The sequence below is a fragment of the Tachyglossus aculeatus genome, chromosome X1, assembly GCF_015852505.1.
Source record: "Tachyglossus aculeatus isolate mTacAcu1 chromosome X1, mTacAcu1.pri, whole genome shotgun sequence".
Lineage (NCBI taxonomy): Eukaryota > Metazoa > Chordata > Mammalia > Monotremata > Tachyglossidae > Tachyglossus > Tachyglossus aculeatus.
In genome coordinates this window covers 101,359,756-101,373,846 of record NC_052101.1, presented here as the reverse complement: position 1 = coordinate 101,373,846, position 14,091 = coordinate 101,359,756, and the positions used below count along the sequence as shown (strand labels likewise).

General features: G+C 49.4%; 1 protein-coding gene across 1 annotated transcript; it reads left to right on the top strand.

Moving 5' to 3' along the window:
* The first annotated feature begins 5,785 nt into the window (after nt 1–5,785).
* BHLHE40 (basic helix-loop-helix family member e40) lies at nt 5,786–11,646 on the top strand. Its single transcript, XM_038772470.1, has 5 exons — nt 5,786–6,287; nt 6,533–6,602; nt 7,031–7,138; nt 8,161–8,284; nt 9,362–11,646. The coding sequence occupies exons 1-5, from the start codon at nt 6,208–6,210 to the stop codon at nt 10,216–10,218; spliced, it is 1,239 nt and encodes a 412-aa protein (XP_038628398.1). The 5' UTR covers nt 5,786–6,207; the 3' UTR covers nt 10,219–11,646.
* The last annotated feature ends 2,445 nt before the right edge of the window (nt 11,647–14,091 follow it).

Here is a 14,091-nt window from a genome sequence, read left to right as displayed (position 1 = left end):
GTGATGCAGAAGGGAGAGGGTGTAGGGGAGATAAGGGATTAGTTGGGGGAAGCCTTTTGGAGGAGATGGGATTTTAATAAGGCTTTGAAGGTGGGGAGAGTGATGGTCTGTCGGATATGAAGGGAGAGGGAGTTCCAGGCTAGAGGCAGGACATGGGCGAGGGGTTGGCAAGATAAATGAGATCAAGGTACAGTGAGTTGGTTGGCATTAGAGGAGCCAAGTGAGCTGGATTTAGGCTGATCCAGGTACGTGAGCAGAGTATGGGGCAGGGAGGATTTGGAAAATGGCAGACCATTACCAGCCTCCTAAACCCACTAGTTGTGGAGAAGCAGTTGCCATCCTGGAGAAAAATTTAGACCTCCAGCAGACTTTTCTAATGTGGTCAATTTCACTGATTTGCTAATTCCTTCAGATTTGGGGTGTATTAAGTTTCTAGCTATGGAAAATGCGCTAGCTCAGTCTTGCAGTGTAAAAAGTCTGATCAATCGACCAGCGGTATTTATTACTATGTGCAGAACACTGTCCTCAGTGCTTGGGAGAGTATAATACAATGGAATTGGTAGACTTGCTCCCTGCCCACAAGTCTAGATAATATAATAATAATAATGGTATTTGTTAAGCGCTTACTATGTGCCAAGCACTGTTCTGAGCACTGGGATAGATATAAGGTAATCAGTTTGTCCCACTTGGGGCTCACAGTCTTAATCCCCATTTTACAGATGAGGTAACTGAGGCACAGAGAAGTTAAGTGGCTTGCCCAAGGCCACACAGCAGATGAGTGGCGGAGTCAGGATTAGAACCCACATCCTCTGACTCCCAAGCCCGGGCTCTTTCCATTAAGCCATGCTGCTTCTCATCCTTCTTACATTCTGCGTTTTAGGGTTCAGTTTGGTGACATCCCCCACACACATCTCTTCATTCTTATAACACCTCTACTTTACTAAAACAGATTTTGCCCTTGCAGTGGACATTTCAGTCAGCAACTAATGCAGGTTTTGGACACAAACAAGAAGCTATTGTAGAACCAGTATTCTCTGTTAGTAATGAAAAGCAAGTTATCTTCCCTGGGGAAGGAAGTTCTAGATACTTTAAAAGGAAGAACTGAATCAGACAGCAAGAACATTTCTTTTCTAGAATGAATAACTCTAGGGAATGATTGCTACTTTCTAGAGTTAGGCAACAAACCAGTTAAATAAGAAGGAAGCATTTGTCATGCTTGCTAATGAGTTTGACCCTTGTAGTCAAAGAGAACTTAAGGGATATTCACTTAGGTTGTCATGTAATTGGGTCAGTATAAGGATCCTAGTTATCGGAGTGTCAGCAGTAAAAAGGAGAAGGGAGTAGCTAGATAATCAAGTTCAACACCAGGCCTAGACCACATGAAAATGGCAACACAGAAAGGAAGGGTACCAGAGAAAGGTGAAAAGGCACTGGAGAGTGCTATCGCCAATACCGGTTTGGTTTTTCTCATCTCCCAGTGTACAGCTTTCCAAAGGGGTATACTGAGCACACAGCGGCAGGTTTTATTCAGCCAGTGATATTAACTTCCAACCGAAGGACACTGGAAGACAATTATCTGAGGGAGGCATGGAGAAACGAAATCTGAAACCTCAATTAGTCATTGGGTTCAATGGATTCTCCCCCATCAAGCCTTTATCATGTAGCACAGACTGGACTTTCACCTCTCTGTTCCTGCCCTCCCTTTGGCAGAAGTACTAATAATGCGCAGCAAGGTGATCAAAAGATAGGCAGCAGGAGGAAAAAGGAGGCAAAACAGAGAGTCTGGATGATCCATAGCCCAAATAATCAGTCCCAATATTCAAAAGTTGGGATATTTGAGAGAGGCCATATTACCAGGAATTTTTCATTCATCCTTGTAACAAAACCTTCCCGGGCATGCTGTCCAAAACAAAACTCCTTGTCTTCCCACCCATATCCTCTCCTCCCTCTGATTTTCCCATCACAGTTGACAAAAGAGAAGCAGCGTGGCTCAGTGGAAAGAGCACAGGCTTTGGAGCCAGAGGTCATGAGTTCAAACCCCGGCTCCACCAATTGTCAACTGTGTGACTTTGGGCAAGTCACTTAACTTCTCTGTGACTCAGTTACCTCATCTGTAAAATGGGGATTAAGACTGTGAGCCCCCAGTGGGACAACCTGATCACCTTGTAACCTCCCCAGCGCTTAGAACAGTGCTTTGCACATAGTAAGCGCTTAATAAATGCCATCATTACTATTATTATTAAAACCACCATCCTCCCCGTCTCACAAGCCTGCAACCTTGACGGGACCCCTTAACTCATCTCTCTCATTCAACCCGTGTATTCAGACAGTCGCCACGTCCTGTTGGTTCAGCCTCCGCAACATATCTAGAATCCACCCCTTCCTCCCCATCCAAACTGCTACCACCCTACCAAGCACCTATATTCCACCTTGATTACCACTCCAGCCTCCTCCAGACTCTCCCCACTCTAGTCTCTACTCCACTCTGCTGCCCTGATCTTTTTTCAAAAGATCATTCTGTGTACATCTCTCCACTCCTCATAAACTTCCAATGGTTACCCATCCAACTCTGCAGCCAACAGAAATGCCTTACCATCGGCTCTAAGGCATTCAATCAGATCTCCCTTCCTACCTAACCTCGCTCATCTCGCACTATAACCCAATCACACACTTCTCTCCTCCAGCACCAACGATGATCTCTTCTTCTCTCTCACTGCCAACCCCTTGCTCACTCCCTCCCTCCTGCCTGGAACTCCCTCCCCACTTCATATCTGACAGACCACCACTCTCCCCATTTTCAAAGCCCTACTAAAATCATATCTCCTCCAGAAAGCCTTCCCCGACTAATCTCTCATCTCCCCACTCTATTCTCCCTCCCTTGCCGCATGGCTCAGTGGAAAGAGCACGGGCTTGGGAGTCAGATATCATGGGTTCTATTCCCGGCTCTGCCACTTGTCAGCTGTGAGACTTTGGGCAAGTCACTTCACTTCTCAGGGCCTCAGTTATCTCATCTGTAAAATGGGGATTAAGACTGTGAGCCCTACGTGGGGCAACCTGATCACCTTGTACCCCCCCCCCCCCCGCGCTTTGCACATAGTAGGTGCTTAACAAATACCATCATTATCATTATTACTCTGTGTTGCCTATGTCCTTGGATCTATATCCCCTGCACCCCCCACCCTGTCACTTACAAAAATATCCTTATACTCTGTTGCTTTCTCCTACCTGTTACTGATTTTAATTCCTACCTCCACCCCTAGATTATAAACTCCTTGAGGTCAGAGTTTACGCCTACCAACTCTATTGTACTTCCTCTAGTGCTTGGTACAGTGCTCTGCACACAGCAAGTGCTCAATATAGACTATCGGTTGAGTGACCGACTTATTGGAGGAGGCAGATGAATGGGAAAGGGGAAAGACATTTGTGAAAACCCCACCACCAAGAAAGCCAGATCTTTAAGGATTCCAATCGCTCACATGTCCCCTTAAGGATGCGGGAGAATACAAATAGAATTAATAGACATGAACCCTGCTCTCAAGGAGTTTAAAATCTAGCAAGGGAGACAGAGAATAAAATGAATTACAGACAAGAGAAAGTAATAGAGTATAAAGATATGTACCATAAGTGCTACAGGGAGTTGTGATCATTTAAGTGCTTTGGTAGCACAGAAGTTCTGAAATGTCAAGTGGAGGACATAGGTTCATAGAATCAATTAATGGCATTTACTGAGCAGTTACTGTGTATAAAGCATGGTACTAAGCACTTGGGAGAGTATCATTATTATGGTATTAAGTGCTTACTATGTGCCAAGCACTGTACTAAGCGCTACGGTAGATACAAGATAATCAGGTGGGACACGGGCCCTGTCCCACATGGGGCTCACAGTCTCACTCGGAGGGAGTAGGGTTTAGTGCCCATTATTCAGAGGAGGAAACTGAGGCACAGAGAAATGAAGTGATTTGGAGAAGGTCACACAGCAGACAAGTGATGCTGTGTTTCCCCCTCTAGATTGTAACCTCGTTGTGGGCGGGGAATGCGTCTATTGTTAGATTGTACTCCATCAAGCGCATAGTACAGTGCTCTGCACACAGTAAACGCTCAATCTAACAGATCGAATGAATGACAGTGGTGGACCTGGGGTTAGAACCCAGGTCCTCTGACTCCCAGAACCGTGTTCTTTCCACTAGGTTATGCCGCTTCCCCTAGTACAATCGAAATTAATCAGGGAAGTCCACCTGGGGGAAGAGCTTATTCATTTCATTCATTCATTCATTCAATCGTATTTCTTTGAGCTCTTACTGTGTGCAGAGCACTGTCCTAAGCGCTTGGGAAGTACAAGTCGGCAACATGTAGAGACGGTCCCTACCCAACAACGGGCTCACAGTCTAGAAAGGGGAGACAGACAACAAACGGGGGTAGCAGTGGGCCTTTCGGAGGCGAAGTTTGAGCAAGAGGTCGGTCGCTGTCGGGAGACAGAAGGAAGGGACACCAATGAGAGCAGGCCGGGGCGAAAGCTGCACCGATAGGCCTTGTCGAAACGCCCGTCTGGCTTTAGCAGAGGAGCCGGGGTCAGTTTTGGTCACAAAAGCCAGAGGTCCTTGACTTTCTCCCTCTTCCTCTTTTCGCCAGGGCCCAGTGACCAGCCAGCCGTACGGGCTCCCGCAGCCTCCACCCACCGCCCAGTGTTGTGTAACACCTCAGCTGGAAGGGAGCAGAGACTTCCTTCCCCGAGCGGCCACGCTATCCTCTGGCCTCTGGGACCGGGCCAGGGCGGAGCTCTCAGCTCAGCCCCCCTCCTGCCCCCGACCCCCGTCGTCGTCGTCCCCCCCCCCCCTTCCTCCCCTGCCAGCCGCAGCCGCGGGGGTGGGGGGAGAGGGGGACAAGGGGAGAGGGGAGGGAAGCCGAAAGCACGGAGAAACAAGGATGATGCAACCGGGTGCATTAGGGCAGACGGTGTCTGGTATGCGCCAGTCCTCCCCGCTTCCTCCCCCCGCCTCGCCCCGCCCCGCCTGCCGGGGAGCTGCGAGGCCGCGCTCCGCCGTCAGGTGCAGCCGGCATGTTCGGCTGGCTGCCTCCGCTGCCCTTGACCCTGGAGCGCGGCCATCCGCTCGGCGAGCCGGGCTGGGCCGTTCAATGGGGTGACATCGGCCCCGCCCCCGGCGGGCAATTCCTGACCGGCGGACGGGAGAGGAAAGGGGGAGGGGAGGACGGAAAGAAACCGATCCCTCTGGGGAGCGGAGGCTGCCTGAGTTTCTCCGGCGCGGTTCCTCCAAGGGGGAGGAAGAGGGATGGGCAGAGGGGATATTCCTCTCCCGGCTGAGTCAGACGCAGGCGGATCTGTCCGCCTCCTCTTCGCGACGGGCGGTGTCCGTTTTTCCCTAGGGCAGCTTCGCCCACGCTGTCGCCCACCCCTCCCTGTTGTCCCCCTGAGCTCCTGGCCTCCCTCTTGTCTGGGGAAAGCAGAAGCCGCAGACAGTTTGGGGGGGGGGGGGAGGGGAGCGGGGGGCACGAGGGAGAAGGTGTGTGTGTGTGTGTGTGTGTGTGTGTGTGCCCGGGGAGGCCTCTTTCGGCAGCTGGAGCGTTGTCCGACACGTGAGGCTCATGTGATGGAGGTGGGGGGAGGAGGGGGATGGGAGGGCGGGGGGGAGCTGGGCGGAGAGGGGAGGGCAGGTCGCTCCTTCCTCCCCGGCAGCCACCAGACGTGCCTGGAGTCACAGGGTAGAACACGAAGCTCCAATCCGCCCACTCGCTCACATTTAACCCAGCCTGCAGCCTTCCAATTACTCCTCAGTTCAGCCTTCCCCCCCCACCCAACCACCACCTCCACCCCCTTCTTCCTCCCTCTTTCTCTGGCTCCCTCCCTCCCTCCCTCCCCACCAGCTCATTCACTTGGCTTGCACGGTCCAGACGGCGCAGAGAGAACCGAGAGGCAGTCTGTGCGAAGAGACGGACAGAGAAGAGCCAGGGAGAGAGAGCGCCAGGGGCATGCCAACTCCGAACTAAATATCTAGCCCTCGCACATCCGGCTGCAGCCAGGGATCCCCTGCCCGCCCGCACCCCGCGCCTCTCCTCGACGCCAGTGGATTAAGGGGGCTCGGGGACCCGATCGCCACAGAGACTCCCGGGGGTCCGGATCTTGGCAGGGGGGTGCCGCTCCCGATCCGTGAGCCAAAGAGAAAAATAAGTTTGCGGCGAAATCAGCCTGTCATGGAAAGGATCACCAGCGCCCAGCCCCCTCCCGCCTGCCTGGCCAAACTGCCAGGGCTAGAGCCCAGCGAGATGGCAGGGTAAGGGACCCGCCGCTGCGCTGCCAGCCGGCCCCTGGCCATTGCCCGGGGATCTCCGGTGCCCCCGGCAGCTACTGCATCGGCGCCCACCCGCGCCTCCCCGCCCTCCCCGCCCTCCCCGTTCCTCGCCGGACTCGCCTCCAACTTTAGATAATTTAAAACACCGCCTGTTGCCCGCGCGTGAGCTCGCGCGCTGGGGTTTAGGACCACCTTGCTTCACTGCCATTTCATTTCTCTTCTCGCAGGATGGATTTTACTCATATGTACCAAGTGTACAAGCCGAGAAGGGGGTTAAAAAGGAGCGAGGATAACAAGGTAAGGCGAGGCGAGCTCCTCACTCCGCCCCAGCCGGGGACTCCGCGCTGCCGGGTGAGAACCGCCTGCGCTTTGCCCATCCCCGGAGTTTCAATGAAAAGTTTCCCCGCTCTGCGGGGTCCGGGACTGCATGAGAAAGAGCGAGCCAGAGGACTCGCCGGGAGGGCGGGCGGGAAGCATTTCAGTCAGCTCTGATTGGGGAGGGGAAAGGGAGACCGTACTCCGTTAACGGTTTAAGCTCCCTGGTTGCCCCAGGGTCGGGAGTGGAGCCTCCGATTAGTTGTCCTCTCTCCTCTCCTCTCTTGACCGCTCCGCTCCTCTCCGCTGCTCTTCTTCTCCCGAACGCCGCTCTCCCTCTCCCCTCCGCGGGGGGTGGGGGTTAGCATCCTTTTTCTCCGCCTAACCCACCGGCTCCTTTTGCCTTCCAGGAGACCTATAAACTGCCACACCGACTGATCGAGAAGAAAAGACGTGATCGCATTAATGAGTGCATCGCCCAGCTGAAAGATCTCTTACCCGAACATCTTAAACTTACAGTACGTGCAAATCTGGCCCCTTTCCGAACTCTCCTTTCCTAGTGCGTGCGCTGCGCTAGGGTAGCCCAGCGCGCCACCTGCAGGCGACTAGGGCCGCCGCGCAGCCAAGCTGTCACCGCAGCCGCTCGCCCGCCCAGAGACGCTCGTTCATTCAGTCGTATATAGTGAGCGCTTACTGTGTGCAGAGCACTGGACTAAGCTCTCATCATCATCAGCCCTTTAGGTCCCCCTTCCTTCTACGTTGGGTTTCCCGGGAACTCCGCAAGGCGAATTTTTGACCATTCGCCCGTCGATCCGGTAGGGGGGATGGAGCCCAGGCCCAACTCAGCGCAATGCACACCTCGTTTCAGGAGGTGGTGGCGATAGGGATCGAGGAGATTCATTAGAACGGTTGCCGATCGATATCGCTTACCGGGCCGGCTGCCTGCTCAGGGCTTTGAGGAGCGATCCCGTTTATGAGTGGTGCCCGCGCTGCAGCCTTTATTACGCGTCACGCTGCGGGGTGTAGGGGGACACCTTCCTCTAGGGAAGAACGGCAGCGTTCCCCTCGGCCAGATACGCAGCACCGTCTTTCGGAAAGCAAGAATTTTCAAAAGAAGGAGCTGGCAACTTTTTAAAGAAAAAGGGGAGGGGGAGGAACAGCAAGGAAAGGCACTTACTTCTGGCTGGCCTACAGAAGGCTCCCTTCTCTCTGACACCGCTGCAGAGAAGTCTCATGCCTGGATTCCCCTGCGTTTAAGGCCAGGGTATCATCAGGGACGGCCGTACAGAGCCATAAAATCTTTTCCTCGAAGTACTCTGCTACGCCCCAGATACCCCCACTCTCTAACATCGCCAACTTCTCTTTCAAAAATACGTGTGAAAAATGTGGTTGGTGATCATCTCAGTAGGCTTAGATGACAGTTGCACTCATCATGCAGAGAGAACTTGGAAATAAAATACTAGCATTTTTGGTCGCTCATAGGGTGCCTTAGATTCCAATTACATTTATCATACAGCTGACCCGGGCTCTTTTATTTCAGACTTTGGGTCATTTGGAAAAGGCAGTGGTTCTTGAACTTACCTTGAAGCATGTGAAAGCACTAACCAACCTAATTGAGCAGCAGCAACAGAAAATAATTGCCTTACAGAACGGTCTACAAGCTGGTGAGTATCCCACCTCCCTTGGGATCTTGAGCTTTTCTTTCAACATCTATGGTTAAAGCAGTTCCATGTTTAACAACTATCGAGCCATTGATTTGTGAGGTGTAGTCATCTAAAAGAGGGGTATTTTTCTTCGAAAATTCTAATACTCCAGTTAGAAGAAACATGTTGGGGGGAATATTTTGATGCCACTTGTTCTCTGTTAGGGCCCCAGGGTTCTCGGTTCTGGTTTAGTTTAAATACCACATTTATCTTTATCTGCATCAGACTCCCTAGCCTTCCCCAGGCCACCCCAGCCTCAGCCTCCCATAATGATAAAGGAGGGTAGTACTCTTCACTGATTTCCAGGTCTCGTCATCATGTGGGGGACTCACCCAAGCCTGGCATTGTGATCGATCGTTGGTATTTATTGAGTGTTTACTGTGTGCAGAGCACTGTATACCAGTATTTTTCAGGTATTTCATGCCGTTCTGTGAATAGCCACTAGACAGATCAGCGAGTTATCCAGCCTCATTAAGCCATCCACAATTTATCATCCCATTTTCACTGGCTTCCAGAGAGCAGGAGCTGCAAGGTCTCTTGCAAATAACGTTCTAAAGGTTGATGAGCCAATTTCTCTCCACTCCTTTGCTCTTTTCCTCTAGTCATTTGTAGGCACTGTCTAATGCCCTAGCTACAGGACTAGAAACCAGGATTGAGTCTCCATTAGCTTACCCACTTTCTCGATGATTTGAGGTGCTTCACTTAAACAGTCTCTCTGAGTCTATCCCGCTGCAAACACGCAACAGTGATGCTTCATTATCTATCTTTCTGGGGCATTGTGAGGGCACAGAGATGACCAGGTTGTTTGGTAGTTAAAAAATGACATTACCTGGAGCTCACTGGATGTCACCTCACTTGACTCATCTGGGCCTGTTGTCTCGTGATTGCCCACTCAGTAACTGTATCTGTAGCAGAGTGGACGTGCATTGAATTAGGGAGGGTTAACTATCTTATAGAAGGTTGAGACGGTTTGTGGCCGATGCAAGTAAAAGACCCTTTAAGCTCATCTGCAATTGACTTTGGCCTGTGTTTTTTCAGGTGAACTGTCGTCCAGAAACCTGGAAGCGGGTCAGGAAATGTTCCGCTCTGGCTTCCAGACCTGTGCCAGGGAGGTGCTGCAGTACCTGGCGAAGCATGAGAATGGCCGAGATCTGAAATCTTCACCGCTCGTCAACCACCTCCACCGAATGGTCTCTGAGGTCCTTCAGGGTGGGGCTGGCAGAAAGCCAGGAGATTCTGGCACCAAAATCATGGACTGCAAAGAAAAGCCCAGTTCTCTGACGAAAGCCCCTGAAGGGCATGCGAAAAACTGTGTGCCTGTCATCCAAAGGACTTTTGCAAATTCAAGTGGAGAGCAGAGCGGCAGCGATACAGACACCGACAGCGGCTACGGCGGGGAATCGGAGAAAAATGACTCTAAAGTTGATCAACCTTATTTAAAACATGATAATGATCGTAAATGTAGTACCGTGGGCGAAAGAATAAACTCTATCAAACAAGAATCTGAAGATCCGCCGGCTAAAAGGACCAGGATGGAAATATCCGAAGACGAAGGCCATTTCAGTAGTGATCTGATCGGATCGCCGTTTCTGGGGCCTCACCCTCACCAGCCTCCATTATGCCTGCCTTTTTATTTGATTCCACCATCTGCAACAGCCTATCTGCCCATGTTGGAGAAGTGCTGGTACCCCACCTCGGTGCCAGTGTTGTACCCAGGGCTCTCCACCTCCGCTGCAGCTCTCACAGGGTTGATGAACCCAGATAAAATCTCTCCCCCGTTGCTGATGCCCCAGAGACTCCCGTCTCCATTGCCAATGCATTCCTCCATCGACTCCTCAGCTCTGCTGCAAGCGCTGAAGCATATTCCGCCTTTAAACTTGGAAACCAAAGACTAAACACGATGTGACCACCCTTCCCCCCACCCCCCACCGCCTTCTTATTTGTTTCAAGTCGAGCAAGACTGTTTCAGTTTGTTTCTCCAATAAACCGAAGTGTACAGTTTAGGGTTGGCGCGTGGGGTGTGTCTGTCTGTGCGTGTGCGTGTATTTGTAGGAAATGTAAGCCCTCTTTGTTCCAACTGCCAGAAAGCTTAGGAGAGACATGAAGGATGGATCCAGTTTAGTCATTTTAGAAGTTTCTAAAACTCCTCTGCTTATCATCCCCACCTAGAGTGCAGAAAGTGAGTAACTATCAGATGGATTTTTCAAAAAGCAGGAAATACTATTGAGTTAGCCAGGGATCTGTAGGAGGAATATGTGGAATATCCAGGAATATGGTACTTCTTACGAGGGCTTTCACAGTATGGCTCCATGCCCAAAGCTGTAGCTACTCCACCCATCACACCCATGCAGGGCTGTTCGAACAGTGGCATTAATTCCACTAAAGAGATGCAGAGTAGCAGTCACTGGTATTGCATAGTATTGGTTCAGGGAGATTAAAGACGGGTTTCTCTCATTCCTCTGCCTAAATTTCAAGCAAATGAAAAACAAAGAGGATAGCTGCTGCTTAAGCTTTATAGGGTGTAAATTCATTTGAGGAACTGAAATGGGGCCCCGCATGCAAGCTGGACTGCTGAGGAGGGGGGAAGGGTGATCCTTAGAGCTTCATGCTCCTCTTCTATGCTTCATTCTAGCCCTCTGTTACTCCAGCTGCACAGGTGTCCCGAGCCCAGAACAGCTGAAAAGCCCAGCTTTTCCACTTGCGAAGCATATAAATTCACAAATCAAAGTAGTGAGCTGCTGCTAATTTAAGCAAAGTTGGACATGGTTTCATTTTTTTCTAAAATGCCTATTAACCAATCTTAGCTCCCCAAGGCCTGTTCATCCTAGCAAAACAAGATTGTTTCTGCAGTGATAATTGTCATGTCCAATGGCTTAAAGAGACTATCTTAACTACAAAGAGCATTTTATCTCCTTATTTTTCAAAGATATTGTGTCCAGAGTAATTGTTTTCTGAATTGTTCATCTACCACTGCACCAGCTATTGAGATGCACTATGCTTGATTGCAGATTGTGTTTTAACTTCTTTTTTGGTATAAAGTTGTTGCCTTTATTTGTAAAACTGTTATAAATATATATTATATATATAAATATATTAAAAAGTAAAATGTTTCAGATGTTTATTTGTATAATAACTTGATCCAAAAAGTGAGAACTATGAATGTATTCCTGTTTTTGAAGAGAATAATTTTCTCTAGGGAGAGGTACAGTGTTTATATTTTGGAACCTTACTGAAGGAGGAAAATTGTACATATTTTTATCTATGAGTCAATGTTAAGTAGTCGTTTTAAAATACTTAATAAAAATCATCCTTTTCCTGTGGAAGATAAGGGTGTCTTCTTTTGCTTTTAACATTTGATCAATAGGTCACGACTATATAATAAAGGGTTGTAGCTGATTATCTTCTCAGACTATAATTCAGTGTCTGTATCACATGGCCAGCTGGGAAGAGTTTAATAGACCAGAGAGGTAAGCATTTTTCAATCAACTATTGCCAATATTGTTCATTTGCGTTAGGCTGTCTCTCCTGACATCAAGGAAAAGTGAATTATCACTTAGTCCATAGGCACAGCCAGAAGGCCCAAGTCCAAAAATTATTCTGTGGCACGTAATGCAGTTCCGTGGACCTGGTAGGGGTTCAATAAGTATTAGTTGATTATGAGATATTAATTTAGAATGGGAAGACTACTTCTTTCCTATATAAGCCTCACCTCTAAAAATGCAGCGGTGCCTCGAGGATTTAATCCTCTCCTCTCCCTGCACGTGGATGTATTCTGTGTTTTTTTTTTTTGTCATTCTTTCTGAGCATCCAGTACCTGAGTGTGTAAATGCGTATTGTGTAGGTGCAACACCCTGGGAGTGACAGGGACCACTGGTCCCATGATTTTCTTGCAGTGGAGGCAAAGCCACTGTGTTTGCCACCCAGGACTTGGTTCTGGACTCTTAATCCCCTTCATCCCAGGTCTCCAACAAGATCTGAGACACCCTCCTCCCCCTCCAAAATCAAATCTTTCTAATCTTTTAGCTTTTCTAAGTCTCCCTGTGACTCAGAAGTCCCATTCTGCCGGTTCCTCCTTTCCCCAAACCTCTTCACACTTTTTCTGCCTCTGAAGATCAGAAGCAATGTTGGACACCTGTGGTCTATTGGTGTACTTTAATCTTATGCTCCATTTCTTGAGATGTGAAGAAAGTATGTTTAGACAACTGGCTCAGTGACTGTAATGCGAATTTCTGAGACCGCAAAGTTTTAAAACCCGGTTCTGGGGAACATTCTTTTGTCTGGACTTTCAGCATCTCAGGCCACACCAACCATCAGAAAACCCTAAATATTTTCCAAGACAGTGATCATCAGTGCTCTGGTTGCCACGGTTCAGCTTATGAAGCCTCCTGCCAAAGTAAGCACTTTCCTAGGTTACATCCCAAGCAGGGAAAACGGCCTTTGTGAGCCAATGCTCGGAAAATACACCAACTGCTAGGCACCGGTAATGACTGTTTCCTTCCATTATCACCTTCCCTATTTCCTCTACAGTGTACTGATGAACCTGCGCAAGAAATTCAGATTTGGCTCGGTGCAATAGAACCGGAAATACATTCTGAAAGAAATCACCATCCCATAGAAAATGCTGATGGAAATTAATGGTTAAGGTGAATTGCAGCATCCGGGGGTGGGGAGAGGGGGTGGGGGGTGGAGGGGGTGGGGGGTGGGGGGGTGGTGTGTGTGTGTGTGTGTGTGTGTGTGTGTGTGTGTCTTAAAGTAAAAATGCAAAATCTAGGAAGAAGTTTTTCCAGTATAAAGTGTTCTCCCTCTTAGGCAACATACAGGGTGCTTCGACAATATGATTTGCCTTGGAAACGCACCCGTGAAATGACTCTTGTGGCCCTTATGGCTCTGTGGGGATAAGCAAAGGATGGATCTCTGAAGATTTATAGTGTGATGCTAGCTTTGCTGCTGTATGACTGGGTACATGGAGGCAAGTTATGTGACCTCTGTGGGCTTTGGATGGCTCCTGGGAAATGAATATGAGAATGACCAACTCCTACTGGCCTGATGGGGGTAGTATGGGTTAGCTCCTAAACAGTAACCAACACCTTGCAAATATTAAGTACTTTTTATTCCCTTTGTTTCCATAAAATGTTGCTACAATGGGGAGGTTAGAAAAGAAAAAATGACCATGGCACTGACTAAAGAAAACCTCCCAGGAGTCAAGGGAACGCTGCAACTAAACAGGATCAGTCTGAGTGCGGTGGCTTGTTCAACGCTTCTGATCTCATACTGTTCAGACAGGGTGTGTTGAGTTCCCTTGGCTTGTTTTGATGGTCTCACCCAGCTCTGACCTGCCTCAAATGTTGACACAATGTCACGTTTCCGACTGCAGGCTTTCATGTGCAGCCTGAGGCTAAATACGGCTGCTGGTTCCTGGAAGCAGACGTGCCTGGCACCCTTTCAGTAGAAACCCGATCCCCAGGCAGGGCTTGGCACAGCCTTGGGATAACACGACAGCAAGTCTTTCAGCAGCATTTCGACCCATAAATAGGGCTTGTCAACCAAACTCCTTGAAGCCCACTAAGAAATATGGGATGACATTAGAAAGTCCAGTGGGAAGGAAATTGAAAGGTGGAGGGGGGGGAAGTGGATTAGGGAAGATTGGAGCTGATTAAATGAAGTTTTTATTTTCAAACTTCTGAAAAGAGACTTGCAACTCATCACAACACTTTCAGCTTGTCCTAAGGGTGACTGTTTTGGATATGGGGAAACTGAGGTCCAGAGTG

Bases quoted from the DNA above. Each gene is read 5' to 3' on its own strand.
- BHLHE40 (XM_038772470.1), top strand. From the start codon at position 6,208: ATGGAAAGGATCACCAGCGCCCAGCCCCCTCCCGCCTGCCTGGCCAAA. The intron at 6,603-7,030 runs GTAAGGCGAGGC...TTTGCCTTCCAG, and splicing joins AAAGGAGCGAGGATAACAAG to GAGACCTATAAACTGCCACA. The intron at 8,285-9,361 runs GTGAGTATCCCA...GTGTTTTTTCAG, and splicing joins ACAGAACGGTCTACAAGCTG to GTGAACTGTCGTCCAGAAAC.